Source organism: Dromiciops gliroides, chromosome 4 (genome assembly GCF_019393635.1).
Source record: "Dromiciops gliroides isolate mDroGli1 chromosome 4, mDroGli1.pri, whole genome shotgun sequence".
NCBI lineage: Eukaryota > Metazoa > Chordata > Mammalia > Microbiotheria > Microbiotheriidae > Dromiciops > Dromiciops gliroides.
In genome coordinates this window covers 133586392-133607687 of record NC_057864.1, presented here as the reverse complement: position 1 = coordinate 133607687, position 21296 = coordinate 133586392, and the positions used below count along the sequence as shown (strand labels likewise).

The following is a 21296-nucleotide window of genomic DNA, read 5'->3' as shown; positions in this document are numbered from 1 at the left end:
GGGCAAAAAGGGTTTCACAAGTGGGAAAAAATTAAGAAGGCCTGGTATAGAAGTAGAAGGGGTCCAAGACAGAGCCCTTTGGGATATCCATGGTTAGACCTGTATGGGAATCTAGCAAAGGAGCCTGTGAAGGAGTGGTCTGAAAAGTAAGAGGAGAGCCAGTATACAGCAGTGTCCCAAAAACCTAGGGAGAAGAGATTATCAAGGAGAATACAGTGATTAACAGTGTCAAAAACTGCAGAGATCTTAAGAATGAAGATAAGAAAAGGCCATTGGAGGGGCAGCTGGGTGGCACAGTGGATAAAGCATTGGCCCTGGATTCAGGAGGACCTGAGTTCAAATCTGGCCTCAGACACTTAACACTTACTAGCTGTGTGACCCTGGGCAAGTCACTTAACCCTCATTGCCCCACAAAACAAAACAAACAACAACAAAAACAACAAAGGCCATTGGATTGGTCAATGAATAGATCATTGAACAAGTAAGATTATTTCATAAAAACCTGGAAAGACTTATATGAACTGATGCAACAGAAAGGAGAACATTGTAAACAATAACAGCAATACTGTAATAATGATCCAATACAATTCCAAAGCATGCATCATGAAAAATGATATCCATTCCTTGGAAGAGAACTGATGAACTCTGAGTATGAATTGAGGCAAAGTGGGGGTTTTTTCTGTGTTTTTCTTTTTTTTAATGACATGGATAATATAGAAATATATTTTGAATTACTTCACATGTATAATTAATATATTACCTTCTCAATGGTGAGAGGCTAGGGAAAAGGAAAGGATTTGGAACACAAAAAATGAATGTTAAAAAATAAAGAAAGAAAAAAAAGTTCATTAGAAACTTTGAAGAGAGCAGTTTTGGTGGAATGGTGTGGTCAGAAGCCAGATTGTCAGGGGTTAAGAAGAGAATGAGAAGAGAGAAAGTAGAGGAGTTTGGCCACAAAGGGCAGAAGAGATATAGGATGCTAATTAGTGGGAATAAAATAATCAAGTGAGGGTTTTTTGAGGATGGGGGGACATGGGCATGTTTGTAGGAAGTAGGAAAGGAGTTAGTGGACAGGGAAAGATTGAACATAAGTGACAGTATGGGGACAACAAAAGGGGAAATCTATTGGAGGAGATGGGATGGGATCATTTGCTCAAGTAGAGGAATTTGCTTTGGTAAGGGAGTATAAGAAAAGGGTAAAGGAGGAGAGAGTAGCAGAAAGCATCTGAAGTGATATGAGTAAATGGAAGATGAGAGACTTCCCATGAATGGCCTCAAATTTTTCTGTAAAATATGAGTCAAGGTTCTCAGCTGAGACAATGAAGGGGAAAGGACGCACAGGACATTCGAGGAGGGATAAAAAGGTTTGGAAGAGCCATTGTGGAGAATAGGATAATGAGTTATATGTGAGGTGTAGAAGGATTGCCTAGGAGCAGCAAGGCCCTAGTTGAGTTTGTGTGACAAATTTACAGTGGACCCAGTCAGAGAAGTTGCATGATTGCATTTTGGAGGAGTGCTCTACCGTCTTAGTGGTTACTATCTCTACAGAGAAATGCATTTTCTGACAAGTTCCCACCTAATCTTTATCAATTCCTTTAATTCCAAGGTTTAAACACTTCTCCCATTTCCTTTCTACACTGGAATACTGCTGATTGTCTATTTACTCTGAGCAAACCTAAAAAGATATAAAAATCCAAGCTGTACCCAAAGAAGCTCATCCTTCTTCTAGCCTGAGCAGTCTTCCTTAGTGTGTTAACCTTTTTTTTTTCTTTTTCCTGTTTGGCTCCTGACTGTTTGACACCACACACACATACACACACACACACACACACACACACAAGTCTTTCAGACATTATGGCAGATAATATACTCCATGAAATGTAGACTGGAAAACTCCTTTCTAAACTTTAATGTGCTATATAAATGAGGAAGTAGTAACAATAGTAGTACTAGTAGTATAATTATTTTTAACCTACAAAAAATAAATATTAAACAGACCAACCATACCCAAAGACTTTGCTACCTTGTTTTATGTGACTAGGAGCAGAGAGCCATGTCTTTAGAGTTTGAGAGGGCACATCTTACCTGTCTGAATATTTTCTCTCTTTTTTTTTTTTAGACAGTTACATTTTACCAAGGGATTGACTATGAAGCTGCAGATAATTACAAAGAGCTCCAGTAAGTATAATTTATTTTTTTTTAAATAAAAAACCGAGCAGTAATTTCTTAGTTTTAACTTAAACATACCATTTATATTTTTTATTTTTCAAATATCAACTATAAACATTATTGGATTCAGATAATCTTTGTACAAAGGAGCACCTGCTTAGGCCAAATCTCCCAACCTCAAGGGTGAAACTTCATATGCCTTTTTTGAAAAATGTTTGTGCTTTATTTGTCTTTTTAAAATTTATGAGTAGAAACCAATTGACTCTTTCCAGCTGTTTATAAACAAGGCACTAGAATCCTAAGGAACAAACATGATGTAGACATCCTCAGAAGACTTTCATCTAAAGGAGTGACCACTGGGGAGGATTCTTAAATTAACTAAATTTACAATCATATTTCTTGAAAAAAATTCTAAGCCTTGAATAATTGTTGGAAACCTCTTGTGAGCCCTTTCTATATGTCCTCTCCAAAAAGCATTCCAAGACAAAATCAAGAAGGACTCTGTCACCATAGAGATTCTTATAACTGAGTAGGTGGAATGAAATAGGACATTGGCCTTAGCACTTCAAATAAGAGAGTAACCAGGTAGTTCACCTCTTGGGGAAAGTGATCTAACCCCATAGCTATGGAGTATTGAAATGACTCTCCCTAATCCCTTACTTAACAGTTTCTGAAAAGTAGACCTTCCTTCTAGGGAATCAAATTACTTTTTCTTAGCTATGCTGCTGCACCAAGGGAGTACTTCCTACTATGCCACTAATCCCAAGAAGCTTATCAAATGATATTGGGGCAGTTAGGTGGTGCAGTGGATAGAAGACTGGTCCTGAAGTTGGGAAGAACTTAATTAAAATGTCACCTCAGATACTTATTAGCTGTGGGACCCTGGGAAAATCACTTAATCCTGATTGTGTTAAACATCCAGGGCCATCTCCATTTGTCAGAGAGAAAGAGAGAGAGACAGAGAGAGAAACAGAGAGAGAATCCCGCCACTGGACCCAGATGTCTCTGGAGAGTGAGGCTGGTGATTTTGCACAGCCCTCCTGCACTCAAAACCAATTCACTGCAAGTCATGATCCAATGCCATGGTCCTCTTCAAGAATGAAGGACAAACAGTCATCATATAATATCAGAGGGTTCAAACCCTCTATCTTTCTGAATATTTATTTTGTACTGAATACAGAAAGAGATGCAGCACAGTATAGTGGAGAGAGAACTGGCCTTGGGATCAGAACAACCTAAATTTAAGTCCTGGCTTGTGATCCTGGGCCACTCATTTACCCTCTTGATGCCTTAGGTAAACTTCTAAGACTTTAAGTTGCAATTTAAGGACCCACTGCAACAAGTATGCTTTGCACAACTTCCTTGAAAGTGTGTGCCATTTCTTGCAAGATCGTAAAAAAATGACCTTCCTGCTTTGCACCAGACTGGGAGTCCTGCCTCAGTTTACCCATTTCTAACACAGGATGATTTCAGAAAGTCCTGGAAAGACTTGTATGAACTGATGTATAGTGAAGTGAGCAGAACCAAGAGAACATTGTGCACAGAGACAGCAATATTGTCCCAAAGGACTAATGATAATGCATACTATCCCACCTCCAAAGAAAGAATTGATATTGATTAAACACAGACTGAAGCATGCTATTTTTCATTTTCATTTTTTTCTTTTATTCAAGTTTCCTTATACAAAATGACTAGTATGGTAATGTTTTACATAATTGTACATGTATAACCCATATCTGATTGCTTTCCACCTCAGGGCAGGGGGAGTGGTGGGAGGAAAGGAGGGATAGAAAATGGAACCCAAAACTATATATATATATATATATTTTTTTTTTATGGGAACCCAAAACTATAAATAAAAATGTGCATTCAGTGGATAGAGCACTGGCCCTGGAGTCAGGAGGACCTGAGTTCAAATCTGACCTCAGACATTTGATACTTACTGGCTATGTGATCCTGGGCAAGTTACTTAACCCCAATTGCCACACCAAAAAAAAAAAAAAATCAAGGAAAAATGTGCATTACTTAAAAATAAATAAATAGTGAGCAGATAAATAAATAGATAGATAAACAAATGAATAAATAAATGGATAAATGAATGATGAGATAAATAAAAGAAATTTGAGGGGGAATTGATGTCTTTAAGGATATAAAGTTAATATCATATAAAGCTAATTTAGAAATATAAAAGTGAATTATCCATAAATTGGTTTTCTTATTTTAAAAATCACATTTGATATAGAGAGGGGGAGGTTTTTTCTTCTTTTTCTGTAGTTTTTTGGAGAAGAATCAAAGAAAAGTATTGCAATTTTTTTTCCTCTTGGATCTTCACATTTTTGATGTGACCATAATGTGATTTATAGGCAATTTATAGCCTCTGGTCCACTTTCTGATACCATACAAACCATGCCATGTAGACCAACCCAAGCCAACTACCCCTATGGCTGTTGATTATATCATTGTTTTCAACCTTGAGAAGCAGCAAGTACAAATTGGGCCTTGATATTAAGAGGCAGAGCAGGAAATAAAAGTGGCAGGTGTTATCCATTAAGCAACAAGGACCATGCAAATTGAGAGTGTTGTTGGGCAAATAGAATCAGAGGTAGCCTTAGAATGGGGTTAACCGAATGCTCTGATCCTCTTCCTTTTGTGTTAGGCTAACTATATAAGCTGTTATGTGATGAGAGAAGCCTTTCAAATACCTCCCCAATCCACAGCTGGCTCAGCAGTAACACTGAGCAGTCACTGCCACCACTATCACCCTCCAAGTCTTTAGGATTTCCCCTGATAGGTTAATCATACCATGTTTATGGCCCTTTACACATGCTGGTAAGTGTGAAGTCTACATCTTTACAAAGAAACAAGGATATTGACCGGATGACTTTCAGTCCTGTGCCTTTTTTTCCGTCATAAAAGTGGTTTATTATTTTCTAGTTACATGTAGAGATAGTTTTCAACATTTCTTTTTATAATATTTCTAGTTTCAAATTTTTTTCCTTCCCTCCCTTTCCTCCCCTCCATCCCCCCTCCCCAAGACAGAAAGTAATCTGATATAGGTTATATATGTACAATCACACTAAGCATATCTCCGCATTATCCATGCTGTGAAAGAAGAATCAGAGCGAAAGGGAAAAACTTCAAAAAAGGAAAACAAAAAAAAAGTAGAAATAGTATAGTTCAATCTGCATCTAGATTCCACAGTTCTTTTTTTTTTTTTTTATTTGGAGAGCATTTTCCATCATGAGTCCTTTGGAACTATCTTGGACCTTTGTATTGCTGCAAAGAGTCAAGTCTATAACAGTTGATCAACACACAATGTTGTTGATAATGTGTACAATGTTTCTCCTGGTTGTGCTCATCTCACTTAGCACTAGTTCATGTAAGTCCTTCCAGATTTCTCTGAAATCCACTTACTCATCATTTCTTCACATTGATTTTTTTTTAAAACTTTGTGTTCTAAATTTTCTTCCTCCCTCCTCAACCTTCCCTATGGAATCAAGAAATTCAATATAAGTCATACATGTGCAGTTATGCCAAGCATCTTCACATTAGTCAAGTTGTAAAAGAAAATAGACAGAATAGCTTTAGAAAGAGGAACTAACAAATAAAATTATACTTCAATCTGTATTCAAATACCATCAGTTCTTCCTCTGTTGATGGTTTGCATTTTTCATATGACCTTCTGATGGCATTCTGCTCATCATTTCTTTCACAGTTACTATTGCTAACTGTATTATCCTCCATCCTATTCCCTCCCCTAGATATTTACTCCATTTTCTATCTTCTTTCACCCTATCCCTCCTCGAAAGTTTTTTGCTTTTTACTTTTCCCCTGCCCCAATCTGCCCTCCTTTCCTTCACCTCTCCCCTACCCTTTCCCCCTTCCCCTCCCACTTTCCCTCAGGGCAAAATATATTACTATACCTACTTAAGTGTTTCCCTCTTTGAGCCAATTCTAATGAAAGTAAGGCTCACTCACTCCCCCACTCCTTCCCCATTCTCCCCTCCACTCCATAAGATTTTTCTTGTTTCTTTTATATGAGCTTTTTTATACCCTTCCACCTCTCCCTTTCCCTTTCTTCCAGTGTGTTTCTCTTACCCCTTAACTTTATTTATTTTATTTTATTTTTTGCAGGGCAAATGAGGGTTAAGTGACTTGCCCAGGGTCACACAGCTAGTGTCAAGTGTCTGAGGCTGGATTTGAACTCAGGTCCTCCTGAATCCAAGGCCAGTGCTTTATCCACTGTGCCACCTAGCTGCCCTCCCCTTAACTTTATTTTAAAGATGTCATCATGGGTCTGCTAGATGACACAGTGGACAAAGGACCAGCCCTGGAACCAGGAGTCCCCAAGCCCAAATCCATCCCCAAACATAAGCCACCCCACTCTGCCTGCTCCACAAAAAACAAAGACAAATGCTTTACAGATATCATCACTTTATATTCAATTCACACCTGTGCCCTCTAAGTATATTCCTTTCAGCTGCCCTAATACTAAGAAAATTCTTATGAGTTTGAAGTTTATCTTCTCATGTAAGAATGTAAACAGCTTAACTTTTTAATGTCCCTCATGATTTCTTTTTCCCGTTTACCTTTTTATGCTTCTCTAGGGTCTTGTATTTGAAAGTCAAATGTTCTATTCATTTCAGGTCTTTTCATCACAAATGCCTGAAAGTCCTCTTTTTCATTGAAGCCCCACTTTTTTCCCAAAACATTATATTCAGTTAATTATAATCTAAATGCATTTTTTTTCTTAGAGAGAAAAACATGGGTCGTTTGATGGTTCAACTGCGACCCAGTCAGTTTGCAAAAACATGTCCACTATCTAATCAGGTAAGTTTCATAGGTATAAAAGTTATTAATTCACATTATCTACATGCACTTATCAAGGTGTTATCCAACTGGATTTTTGATCAACCATTGTAGATGCAAGAGTGGAAATTTTATATTTCTGCATTTAAGTGGAATAGATAATGCAATCATTTATTTTTGGAGGTAATCAGAGTTAAGTGACTTGTCTGGCATCATACAGCTAGTAAGTGTCTGGGGCCAGATTTGAATTCAGGTCCTCCTGATTCCTGGGCCAGTGCTCTATCCACTGCACCACCTAGCTGCCTTGATGAAATCATTCTTGAAAGATAAAGAGACAATTGTAGAATTACAAAGTATAGAAATGTTTACAGAAATGTCAAAAGAATGTTAAAATTAACAATAGCAAAAAAAAAAAAAAAAGGAAGCCCCCAGCCATGTCTGCCATTTCCTCTCCATGGATGCCAAAACACTATGATATTAGCAGTTGTGACCACTTCTCTGTCATGTTAACACTTTCATTCATTTTCATAGTTTCATCTCCACTACCATATATATATACACACACACATACACACACACACACACACACACACACATATATATATATATATACATACATACACACACACATATATACATATATATATATGGGGGTGGGTGTATGTATACGTATATGTATATATGTATATATGTGTGTGTATATAACTATTTTGCCTGTCTCCTACAAAAAAACAAATGAGAGAACATAATGTCTCCTATAGGACAAAACCAGATGAGATCAGAGAAATTATTTTTTTAAATGTCTCCTACAGAAAAAAACAGATCAGAGAAATTATATATTTTTATAATTTCTCCTACATGAAAAAATAGATCAGAGCAGACAGAAAAAAAACATAGTACCAGTTTATTTTGTCCCAAGAAGAAGCAAGCATGACTAATTCTGGAGACCCCTTTCAAAGAAGATCAAAAACTCCCTCTTTCTGAGGGTTTATAAGGTTTCTTTCCTCACTGGTTACAGGGTAATGTCAGTTTTAGCATGATACAGTATCAGGCAACTTAAAGACACAGGAAGGGTTTACCAAGGACAAGGATGCCTAGATATTTGCTAAGGAGAACAATAAGATTTGTTTACTCTCTTGGGGAAAGAAGTTAGTAAATAGGGACTTATCTGCTAACTATCTGGTTTCAGTTTGAAGTTTTAGTCAAAGAGTATTTTGCTCCTATTAATCCAGGGTCTCATAAAATCCATTTTGCATAATAAGGCAGCTCCATCAAATCCAGGTAGTCTATTTATTTATATATTTTTATACATATACATACATACATATATATATATACACACATACATATACATAAATACATACATATGCATGCATATACATACATACCTGATAATACTTTCTTTTCTTTGGTTAAGTCCCTCTGCTGTGAAACATAAGTGAGATATAAAAGCTGCTGTGATATGAGTCTTCCCCAGACTTACCTGAAGTCAGTTCTCATCAGCTGCTGCCTCCCTGGCAATATAACTAACTTGAAACTGGCCTATAAATCCCTTTTGCCTGCACCCAGATACATTTAGATGAGCAGACTCTCACCAACAGCAAGGCTGCATTGTTCTTAGAGCAAATACATTGGGTGCTGGACAAAGAACGGAATTAACCCTGAATGCTTAGAGAGAGCCATACCCTGCCCTGGAGGAATACAGCAGAAGCAGCTGATAAGCATACAAAGATAAGGGAAGTGTAGACATTCAAGGGACAGAAAAGGGAAGGGAAGAAGTAATAATAACTCATTTATACCTCATTTTAAGGTTCACACAATGGTTTACTCATAACAACCCATTCAGGTTGATAAAATAAATAACCCTCTGAACTGCTAAAATGAAAGAAACCCCAGATCCAAAAAGGTCCCCACCTGGAATGAGCCAGAATCTGATCACAGTTTATAAAGATTATAACTGTGGGGCAACTAGGTGGCGCAGTGGATAGAGCACCGGCCCTAGAGTCAGGAGTACCTGAGTTCAAATCCGGCCTCAGACACTTAACACTTACTAGCTATATGACCCTGGGCAAGTCACTTAACCCCAATTGCCTCACTTTAAAAAAAAAAAAAAGACTATAACTGCATGTACTGCCTGAGATGAAGCTTGCAGGCTAGAGCAATTTCTCAAATACTGAATGGGGAGTGGGAACAAGGTGAGTCATTTATACATGTTTGAAGTATTTTGAACTTTTGTGAGGTATTTATGGCTAAGTGGGGGGGGTTAAGGGAGAAACACAATAATTTGGGAAATCAGACAGGAAGTGGAGATCCAGGGAGAAGAAATCTGTAAACACAATAAGTCAGAATGTAGAAGGATTGCTACTCTTCAAATAAGTAAGAACGCTTTTCTCTCTGAGCTGATCAGGACTAGTTTCAGTAGTCACAGGCATCTTTGAGATCAGCTAAAGTTTACTTCACAAAGGATCGTTAGTATGTCAAGCAACCCTGGGCATCAGAAGTCCTCCTGATTGGCTGGTTGTTGTCCTACTCCATTGTCAGGTTTCCCCTGAGAAAAAGGGAAGCTCTCATATATTTCAATGAGAAGTATCAGCAATACAGAGCTCATGTCCACGAGGTGGATGGTACAAGTGTTATTCCTACTTTTCAGCTATAGAAACTGAGGTTAAGTGACTCACTCATAATCACACAGCTAAGTGTAATATCAACCAATCAACAGGCATCAATTGACTGCAACTATGTGTCAGGGACTAGAAATATAAAGACAAAAAGGAAACAGGCCTTGATCTCATGGATCCTATATTCTACCAAGGGAAAACAACATGTACAAATTTACAATTTATACATATGTCTATGTAATACATACATATGTGTGTATATGCAAAACATATACAAATGCCTTCTCTCTGAAATGACCTCTCATTTATGTTGTATATATCTTAGATATATGTAATTGTCTGCATGTTATCTCCTCCCCCAGAAGAGTGTGAGCTCCTTGAGAGCAGGGACTGTCTTTTTTGCCTTTATATGCCCAATATTTATTACATTATTATGTGTCGAGCACACAAGTGCTTAATAAATGTTTTTCCCTGACTGACTACAAATGAAATGTTGATGTGGGAGGGAGGACTTAACTACTAGAGAAATCAGAAAAGGCCTTACCTAGAAGGACGTACCAGATATAAGCTTGGAAGTTTACAGAGACAGCCTGGGCAAAGCCATGGAAACCAAAGATAGACACTGTGTGTGAAGAACAGCTAAAAGGTGAACTGCACCTTAGATTATAGATAGGCAATTTGTCTGTAATAAGACCAGGAAGGTAGGTAGGAGCCAGGTTGTGACAGACTTTAAATGCCAAACAAAGGAGTGTGTATTCAGTTTTAGAGGTAATAAGAAACCTTGGAACTTCTTAAACAGGGGAGTGACATGGCTGGACATTTTCTTTTTGAATAATATCATTTTGGTAACTGTATGGAATATGAATTAGATAGAGAAGAGACTTGAAGAAAGGAGACCAGTTAGGAAGTTATTACAATAATCCATACAGGGGGCAGCTAGGTGGAGCAGTGGATAAAGCATGGGTCCTGGATTCAGGAGGACCTGAGTTTAAATCCAGCCTCAGATACTTGACACTAGCTGTGTGACCCTGAGCAAGTCACTTAACCCTCATTGCCCCCCCCCCAAAAAAAAAACAATAATCCAGGCAAGAGATGATTACTTAAATTAGGGTAGAAAGCCTGAGAAGGAGGTAGTTGTGGATGATACCAAGGAGGCAGAATTGAAAATACTTGGTAACTGAATGGATATGTTGGGTGTAGACAGGTGAGAAGACAAGGATGATTCTAAGGTTGCAAATGTGAGTGATCAGAAGGATGATGGTCACCTTGACAGAAATAGGGAAGTTAGGAAGGAGCACAGGTTACGGGGAAAATATGAGTTCTATTTTGGACATTCTGAGTTTGAGATATCTATGAGACATCCAGTTCAAAATGTCCAATGTATCCAGTATGTTCAGTTCAGTAACTGAGCCCATGTAAACTGATAGGGTCACAAAGAGGCCAAGTAGGGGCAGCTAGGTGGTGCAGTGGATAGAGCATCGGTCCTGGAGTCAGGAGTACCTGAGTTCAAATCCAGCCTCAGACACTTAACACTTACTAGCTGTGTGACCCTGGGCAAGTCACTTAACCCCAATTGCCTCACTAAAAAAAAAAAAAAGAGAGACCAAGTAGAAAGTAAAGAGCCACAACAGAGTCTTGAGGTATTCCCACATTTAGGGAGGAGAGAATTCCAGGTGGCTGAGAAGTAGCTGTCAGTGAAATGTGGTATCACAAAAACCCAGAGGAAGAAGGAGGGCAATAGTTAACAGACACAGAGAGATCAAGAATAAGTACTGAGACATCAAAACCATTTGGTACTGACTAAGAAATAGAATGGTGGATCAATGGAATAGGTTAGACACAGGAGACACAGTAATAAATGACTATAATAATCTACTGTTTGATAAACCCAAAGACTCCAGCTTCTAGGATAGGAACTCAGTATTTGACAAAAACTGCTGGGAAAACTGGAAGATAGTATGGCAGAAACTAGGCAGAGACCGACACCTTACAACATATACCAAAATAAGGTCAAAATGGGTACATGATTTAGATATAAAGGGTGATACCATAGGTAAATTAGGAGAGGAAGGAGTAGTGTACCTCTCAGATCTATGTAGAGGGAAATGATTTATCTCCAAAAAAGAGATAGAGAATATTATAAAATGCAAGATGGATAATTTTGATTACATTAAATTAAAAAGTTTCTGTACAAACAGAAGTAATACAGCCAAAATTAGAAGGGAGGCAGAAAGCTGGGAAACAATTTTTACAGTTAGTATTTCTGATAAAGGCCTCATTTCTAAAATATTTAGGGAAAAATTCATAAGAATGTAAGTCATTCCCCAATTGAGAAATGGTCAAAGGATATGAATAGACAGTTTTCTGATGAAGAAATCAAAGCTATCTATTGCCACATGAAAAAATGCTCTACATCACTATTAATTAGAGAAATGCAAATTAAAACAACTCTGAGGTACCACCTCACACCTATCAGAGTGGCCAATATGACAAAAAAGGAAAATAACAAATGTTGGAAAAGCTATGGAGAAATTGGAAAACTAATGCATTGTTAGTGGAGCTGTGAACTGATCCAACCATTCTGGAGAGAAATTTGGAACTATGCCCAATTGGCTATGGAACTATTCATACCCTTTGACCCAGTGGTACTACTGCTAGGTCAGTATCCCAAAGAGATCATAGAGGAGGGAAAAGGACCCACATGTACAAAAATATTTATAGCAGCTCTCTTTGTGGTGGCAAAGAATTGGAAATCTAGGGAATGCCCATCAATTGGAGAATGGCTAAACAAGTTGTGGTATATGAATGTAATGGAATACTATTATGCTATAAGAAACGATGAGCAGGAGGCGTTCAGAGAAACCTGGAAGGATTTACATGAATTGATGCTGCCTGAGAGAAACAGAACAAGGAGAACATTATACACAGTAACAGCAACATTGTGTGATGATTAACTGTGGTAGAGTTGGCTCTTCTCAGTAGTGCAATGATCCAAAATAATTTCAAAGTATTCATGATAGAAAATGTTCTCCACATCCAGAAAAAAGAACTGTGGATTCTGAATGCCGATTGAACCATACAGTTTCTACTTTTTGGCTGTTTTTTTTTTCTTTCTTGAGGTTTTTTCCCTGTGTTCTGATTCCTCTTTCACAATATGACTAATGCAGAAATATGTTTAATGAGATTGCATATATATAACCTATATCATTTTGCTTTTTGTCTTGGGGATGGGGGAGGGAAAGGAAAGTGGGAATAAAATTTGGAACTAAAAATCCTATGAAAACAATGTTGAAAACTATCTTTACATATAACTGGAAAATAATGAAATACTATAAAAAATTTTAAAAATAGAATAAGTACTAAGAAAGGACCATTGTCTTTGGCAATTAGAAGATCGCTGTTAACTTTGGAAAACAAAGTTTCAGTTGAGTGATGAGGTCAGAAACTAGATTGCAAGGTGTTAATGTCAAAGCTAAGATTTGAACCAGGGTTCAGCACTGAAAGCATGAAGCTGGAATATAGATTCATCAGCTTGCTCCACAAAGCCTATAGGGTTGATCAGCAGACATTCTCCACAATGCTCCCAATCCCCCAGGCTCACAACCTAAGTGTCATCCTTAACACCTCACTATCTCTTACCTCTTTGCCCATCCCTCACCCCCAACACAAATCCAATCTGTTAACAAGGCTTTGGATTTCACCTTTATGACATTTAATGAAAATATCCACTTCTCTAGTCTGATACTGCCATTACCCTAGTGTGGGCCCTCATCACCTCCCACTTAGGCAATTACAGAAGCCTATTGGCAGATCTGCCTTCCTTAAGTCTCTCCTCACTGCAACCCATCCCCCATTCAGCTACCCAACCATTTTCCTAAAGCACAGGTCTGACCATGTTACTCCCCACTCCAGTGACTTCCTATCACCTCCAGGATAAAATACAAAATCTTCCATTTGATGGTCAAAGCCTTTTATAACCAAGCACCTCCAATGCCTACCTTTCCAGTCTTCTTACACCTTACTCTCCACCATATACTCTTCAATCAGGTGACACATCTCCTTGTTGTAAATGTAAGATATTGTATACAAGGCATTCCATCTCTTGGCTTAGAGCATTTTTTCTGACTCTTCCCTCATGCCTACAATACTTTCCCTTTTCATCTCTGCTTCCTGGCTCCTCTGGCTCCATTCATGTCCCAACTAAAATCCCATCTTCTACTCTAAGCCTTTCCCAACTCCTCTGCATTCTAGTGCTTTCTCTCTTTAATTACTTCCTAGTTATCTGTATGTAGCGTTTTTATACATACATTTTGCTTGCTGTCTTCCATGTTAGATTGTGAGTTCCTCAAAGGTGGGAACTGTCTTTTGCTTCTTTTCATATCTAAAGCCTATGGCACAGTGCCTGGAACATGATAGGTGCTGTAGAAATATTTTATTAACTAGCCTAATTTGGGGGGCTAATCTGACTGGAGGACTAATTCTGCGACTCTTGACTAGCTGGCTATCTGACTGCTATTAATTTAATGTGGGCCATTTATAAAGTTCCACCACACTGCTCCACTCCCAAAATTGATAAGCAAAAGATTAAGAAGCCTCTCAATCAGATAATCAAAGCAGAGTTTATTTGTGAGATACTATTTAAAATTAAGAATACAGGGAAATAAAATGTACAACCTGACTGCATTGTGGTATGTCTTTTTCCACTGCGTCTCTTTCCCACCTGCTGTGCCTGGAACTTTTAATCTTGTCTGCCCAGTCTATCTTGTCCTTGTAGCCCCCCTCTGAGTCTTGTCCGCTGGCTTCCTTCTCTTGTTGGTCCTAGTCCTTTAGCCTTCTCCTGCGTCCTTGTAGCCCCCCCCTCCGCCCCCATCTCTCGTCTCCTCCAACCTTTCCAATCTCATCAGCTACCCCCCTAATCTAACTCCCAGGTCTATATATACCTTTTTCTTCTCTCCACTCAAATCTTGGGGCTTTTTGCACCCACACACCAAGCTAATCTGCCAGCCAGGGCTGTGGCTGGTGGGGGGTTGGGGGGAGTGCGCTCGAGCCTCACATGCCTCAGCACAGACTACGCCAGAGCCCGGCCTGGACGAGCCCAGGATCTCTTAGATAGCTCCGCTCAGGGCAGAGGGAGCTGGGGGCTTTTTCCCCCCAGCTGTCTGACCTAGCATCTTGTACAGCCCATGGGGCTTTTTGGCTCAGATGAAGCAGAGGGGGAGGGGCACCAGCACCTCCCACACAGAAAAGACCCTGAGGGCCTAAGGCTTTCTAATCTCAGCCTAAAGGTAGGGTCCACAGTGCTTAATAAAAATACTTTGACTGACATAGCATGTTGAGTTTGAAGAGATTTCAAAACATCCCAGAAGTTAAAGCTTGTAATGTCAATGTGAAAGAGGTTATCAAAGTCAAAAGAAGGTATGTTCTCTATGGTAGCAAATGCAGAAACAGAAGAGCAGAGATGTAGGGATTAAGTTCTTAAGAGGCAGCTACACTAAGGAGGAGAGAGTAGGGAAAAGCACCAAAATAAGAGGGGCTATAAGTTAGGAGAATCAAGATTAGTGCCTTGTAACAGAGTCATAGGTTTTAAAGGATATTAAATACTGTTATTTTCAAAAATTTATTGCTCTCTAGCTCTAGATTTTTTTCAAAGTAAACCAAATCATACCCATTGATCTCACCATTTAAATTACTTTATTATAGGCAATTCATGTATTTGTTGGCTGTTACACAGGAAGACATATTAGAGTCAAAGGGTAAGTTGATTTTAATTATATTGCTTTTGTCTTCCTCTGGATTTACAACTCATTGGTAAAATGAATGATAATTAGTAGTATTTTTGAGCAAATGATTAGTAAGTATTTGAATTCAAACTGACTCGATATTATTATTCAATTAGTGTTTCAATTAGTTTGAGTTTTGAAGGAGACTAAATATTAAACTTGCTTTTCTATTAAATCAAACCTCCATTAAAAGTCCTACTCTTGGGGGGGGGGGCAGCTAGGTGGCTCAGTAGATAGAGCACTGGCCCTGGATTCAGGAGTACCTGAGTTCAAATCTGGCCTCAGACACTTAACACTTACTAGCTGTGTGACCCTGGACAAGTCACTTAACCCCCAATTGCTTCACAAAAAAAAAAGAAAAGAAAGACCTATTCTGCAGTCCAATAATGATATGAAGGTTGGATTCTGTGTTTTTGAAAACTATTTCTGCATAAGCTCTGTAAAAACCTAGGAAGCTAGAAAAAAAAAATTGAGTATATATGGGCTTGGTGTTAGACAATGTATCTATCATTCAAGAACCAGATTACTACAGAGAGAATTATCACCAGTCTGAAAACAAGACGATGAGTTGTTTGGCCACAGTAACTCTTTTTTTTTTTTTGGTGAAGCAATTGGGGTTAAGTGACTTGCCCAGGGTCACACAGCTAGTAAGTGTTAAGTGTCTGAGGCCGGATTTGAACTCAGAGACTCCTGAATCCAGGGCTGGTGCTTTATCCACTGTGCCATCTAGCTGCCCTCCACAGTAACTTTTTTTTTTAGTGAGGCAATTGGGGTTAAGTGACTTGCCCAGGGTCACACAGCTAGTAAATGTTAAGTGTCTGAGGCTGGATTTGAACTCAGGTACTCCTGACTCCAGGACTGGTGCTCTATCCACTATGCCACCTAGCTGCCCCCCCCCCCAGTAACTCTTAAAGAACATTTTCTAAATCATAGAAGAGTTGGGAACTATGTCAGTGGCAAATATAGATATTCTAATAAAGTTACAGGTACTTGAAGTATTGAATTATTAAGGTGACATAAAAGAATTCTCCTTAGCAGATCTAGGCTTTTCTCTATTTCCTGTTTCTTAATGGAACAAATTATTCTTCACCTCCTATCTCTCTTATACCACCACAGTGCACAAGCAGGCAAATCAAATCACGAATCATTTATTAAGTGTTTTCTATAAACCAGGCAAGAAGACTCCTTGCCCCACCATTTCTGGCCCCAAAGGAATCATAGTGAGATAACCATCTGTCTGTACTGAATTCTCTGCCCAAAATTATTTTAGCCCAAATACGGTCCAAGGATCCCTTCATTAAACTTTATGGTCACTGGCTAACAAAGTTATTTATACCTTATTTTTGTTTCTTTTTCCAAGCATTTATTATCCTTCCCATTTCCTGGTCTCTTCATTGAAGAATAAAGGGGGGAAACCCCTCATAATAAATATTCATAGCCCAGCAAAACAAATTCCCACATTGGCCATGTCCAAAAGGTACGCTTCATTCTACACTTAAGTCTCTATTACTTCCAAAAAGGTCATTTTAGCCTACTATACCTCTATGTCAGGGTTTAGCGGAGAGATATTATTATCTAAATAATAATAAATACATTTATCTTTTGGGACCTTTTCCCCCTGAAAAATAAAACTGATGATTATCATGTTTGTAAAAGCACATAGTCTTATACAAAATTAAGTAAACTATCATCAATCCCTTTCCTCTTAATCTTTTCTTTAACTCCCTTAGCAATCTGGTAAAGTCTAAAATGTTTTTAAATACGCAAAATAAGATAAATAGGATTACAAAGAAAACCAATTATATTTAAATACAATTTTCTTTTTTACATATAAATATTTTATTATTTCCCAGTGTTAAGTGCTAAAATTCTAGCTAGTCTGCCTAAAATATCTAATGAGTGGTCGCCAATAAATTATAAGTTTTAGCAAGAGTTAGACTTTTAAGCATTTATTAAGGAGAATAAGAATTTGGTAAAGAGAGAGAGAAAGGCCTAGATTCCTCTATCTATTAAAGGGAGAGAGCATTCCTAGCTCTGCTCTCCACCAGAGTCCCCAGGAAAGAGAGCGTCAAAGCGCCTGGCTCCCACTTCTTCCTCCCACAAGCAAACGTCACTTCCTGACGCCAAAGAAAAGACTCCTGGTCTTGCCCTCAAAGACCTTCACTTCATGGCGGAGCTTTTCTACAGTAAGTCTCCAGCAGGTGGCATCATTCCAATCGTTACACCAGCTACATTTAGAGATAGATTTCAACAATTGTTTTCATAAGATTTCTAGTTTCAAATTTTTCTCCCTCCCTCCCCTCCCTCCCCTCCCTCCCCTCCCTCACCCCTCCCCAGACTGATATAGGTTATATATGTACAATCACATTAAACATATTTCTGCATTAGTCATGTCATGAGAGAAGAATCAGAGCAAAAAAGGAAAAACCTCAAAAAAGAAAAACAACAGCACCAAAAACAATAGAAATAGTATGGTTCAATCTGCATCCAGATTCAACAGTTCTTTTTCTTTTCCTGGATTTGGAGAGCATTTTCCATTATGAGTCTTTTGGAACTATCTTGGACCATTGCATTGCTGAGAAGAATCAAGTCTATCACAGATGATCAACACACAATGTTGTTGATACTGTGTACAATGTTCTCCTGGTTCTGCTCATCTTACTCATCAGTTCATGCAAGTCCTTCCAGGTTTCTCTGAAATCTGCCCGCTCATCGTTTCTTACAGCACAATAGTATTCCATTACATTCATATACCACAACTTGTTCAGCCATTCCCCAATTGATGGGCAACCCCTCAATTTCCAATTCCTTGCCACCACAAAAAGAGCAGCTATAAATATCTTTGTACATGTGGGCCCTTTTCCCTTTTTTATGATCTCTTTGGGGAAAAGACCTAATAGGAGTATTGCTGAGTCAAAGGATATGCAAAGCTTTATAGCACTTTGGGCATAGTTCCAAACTGCTCTCCAGAATAGTTGGATAAGTTCACAGCTCCACCAACAATGCATTAGTGTTCCAATTTTTAAAAAAAGTTCATGGACCCCAGGTTAAAAAATCTTTAATTCATCAATCAATGAATCATTCTCTTTAATAGTAATTTTAACAGTCATTTTCCCAACAATCGAGTAAGTTAACCATAACATATCTTCAAGGGGATATACACTATGTAGCTTTGGGCACCAAGATGGTGCCAAACTCCTTAACACCACCACAGTATAATCCAAATGCCCAAAGAGATGATGTGAAGCATGGCGAAAGAATTGAAAAAGGTGATAGGGGAAAATATCTATTATTCCCCTTTTCTAGGGACTTGTACTCTGAGTTCAAATTGGGGTGAATCTAGGAATTCTTTATCGAGAGGAAAATTCTGATTCTACCTAGTAGTTTTAAGTCCCAACTAGTTCAAATTTCTTAGGGAAGAGTATGCTTCTTTGGCTTCTGTTAGCTTCAAGGGAGATCTTAGTTGGGTCTAACCCTTCAAAAGTCGATCTAGACTCCTAAGAGACCCTAAAATTACCTTTCATCCATAACAGTTACAATATTCACAGAATTATAGAATTTCAAAGTGAGAGGGGACTCCAAGAAGCTATCTAGTCCAACCCATACATGAAAGGAGTTACACTATAGCATGCCTAAAAAGTGATCATCCAGGCTCTGCTTCTAAGGAGGGAGTTCAGAGGGGAGGGTAAACCTAAAAGGTCCCTCATATTTGCAGGACCCCAATATTAAGGCGAGTCACCCAAATAATGCTCAGTATATCAAATTTTGGCCCTCACAGTCTCCCTGAGACCTTCCAAATCAAGTCTCAAAACTCTGTAGTCATTCAATCAGTAAACATTAGTTCCCAATCATTTTGACTAGAAAAGTTGAAATTAGGTGCCTAGACTGTGGGAGCAATCAGTACTCCTACTGAGCTCTCCAAAGACATCCAGAACAAGGAGAATGAGCTCAAATTGGACATCAAGCTCTTCAGTTTTCAATCACTAAAAACTGGAAGAAAGAGTAAATCCACCTAAAAAAGAACAACTATGTCGATAAAATGGTTCAAGTAGTTTTATTTGACCTGGCCAGATATTTGGTAAGGATTCAATTCAAGTCAAAAAGTATTCCTTGAATGCTCACAGTAGACAAAATTCTGGACTAGAACATTTCATGTTTTCAGTGATGATTAACTACTACCCTGTCTTTGCCCTTTAGGAACTTCCCATCTAGAAAAGGAGATAAGGCAAGAACACAACAATAAGTTAAATCAGAATGTTAAGTTCCTTAAAAGAGGCACAGAATACAAAGGGGGTACAGAGAAAAGAGAGATCCCACCTGGCTGAGGAAATCAGGAAAGGCTTCCTAAAGAAGGGTGACATTTGAGATAGGTTTTGAAGAATGGGCAAGATTTGGGCAAAATGATCTCTAGAGGGGCAGCTAGATGGCACCGTGGATAAAGCACCAGCCCTGGATTTAGGAGGACCTGAGTTCAAATCCGGCCTCAGACACTTGACACTTACTAGCTGTGTGACCCTGGGCAAGTCACTTAACCCAATTTGCAGGCAGGAACTGTCCTCTGCCTTTCTTTATAACCAGTGCTTAACACAGTGCCTAGCATTTGGTAGGCACTTAATAAATATTTATTCTGATTCTGATAAAAGTGGAGGGGGGGTGGGGTTGAATGGAATTTCAGGCAGAGGAAAACACATGAACAAGTGCAAGGCTTGTGTTCACATACCATTATTTAGTCTAAATATTATTTTATAAATATAAAAATATATCACACTATGATATTTTTTATTGATACTCTTTCATTCTTTTTCACAGATTGGAAACTGAATGTGAGAGTAAAAACTTTACTTATGAAATTGAAAAGTAAGAAATACTTTAAGAATATCAAAAGTAGCAGAATTCTATATTAATAAGGGTACCCACTTATTCAATATTTGTGGTCAGTCAATGGGGAAAAAGAATTCAGATTTAACACCAAGTTTCCTAAGTAGATTTTAATTAATTAGTTCATTTTAATTCATGAATTCTAATTTATTAATTCATTCAAGAGACAGCATGGCATTGTGGTTAGAGAACTAGTCTTGGATTCAGGAAAAACCTCTATCTGACACAGACTGGCTATGTGACCCTGGGCTGGAGTTCCAAACAATTATCTCTAAGTTTCAGAAAAGGTCCTAACATCCATTGGTAGAGTGTTTTTCTTCTTCCAGGAATTCTCAATGCCAATGAAATCACAGATCTAACCAGGCATTATAATAGGCACTAGGGATACAATGACAACGATGAAACAGTCCCCACCCTAAGAAAATTACAATCTACTGGGTTGGCATGTCCCATCTCACAGGATGGGTCCCCCAGATGGCTACTTCAGGTTCAAGGTATACCTAAAATTATAGCTCATGAACTTCCACCCAAAGGACAACAAAAAATGAATATGGTGATTAGGAACAGATACAACACATTACATACAAGAAATTGTATATGAGAAGTAATGCAAATGATGTCATTAGAATAATGTATTATTGAAAAAGATAATGACTTGTATTCAGGATGAGAGTTATCAATGGGTAGCCTCCCAGTTCTGTTAGTATCCACATAACATCAAGAAAAAGCCCCAGCATGTTAAGTGGATCCTCCAAGCAAAATTTATGGTAAAATGCAGATGAGAGTTACACCAAATGGACAGGCATAGATGAGTTGCAATCTTCACTGTTGGAGAGGTTATTTACATCTATATGATCACAGATCTATAGGTGTAGTAGAGTGTTAAAGTATTAGAGTATGAATGAATGAATGAATGAATGGATGTGTAGTAAAAAAAAAAAAAAAACAGAAGTTTTAATTGAATCATTTGAGAGTTGAACGCATACTACGGAAGTGGCTTTTGAAAGACCACCCTTTTGGGGACGAGACCATGACAAACAGC

The 21296-nt window shown here is 38.3% G+C and overlaps 1 protein-coding gene across 1 annotated transcript in view; it reads left to right on the top strand.

The window, feature by feature from the left end:
* Positions 1 to 21296, top strand: part of CATSPERE (catsper channel auxiliary subunit epsilon) — a 177328-nt gene that overhangs the window by 107466 nt on the left and 48566 nt on the right. Inside the window, exons 11-14 of the mRNA XM_044003183.1 lie at positions 2120 to 2178; positions 6924 to 6999; positions 15297 to 15349; positions 20186 to 20233. Coding sequence (XP_043859118.1) covers positions 2120 to 2178; positions 6924 to 6999; positions 15297 to 15349; positions 20186 to 20233 — 236 coding nt within the window. The remainder of the gene's footprint in view (positions 1 to 2119; positions 2179 to 6923; positions 7000 to 15296; positions 15350 to 20185; positions 20234 to 21296) is intronic.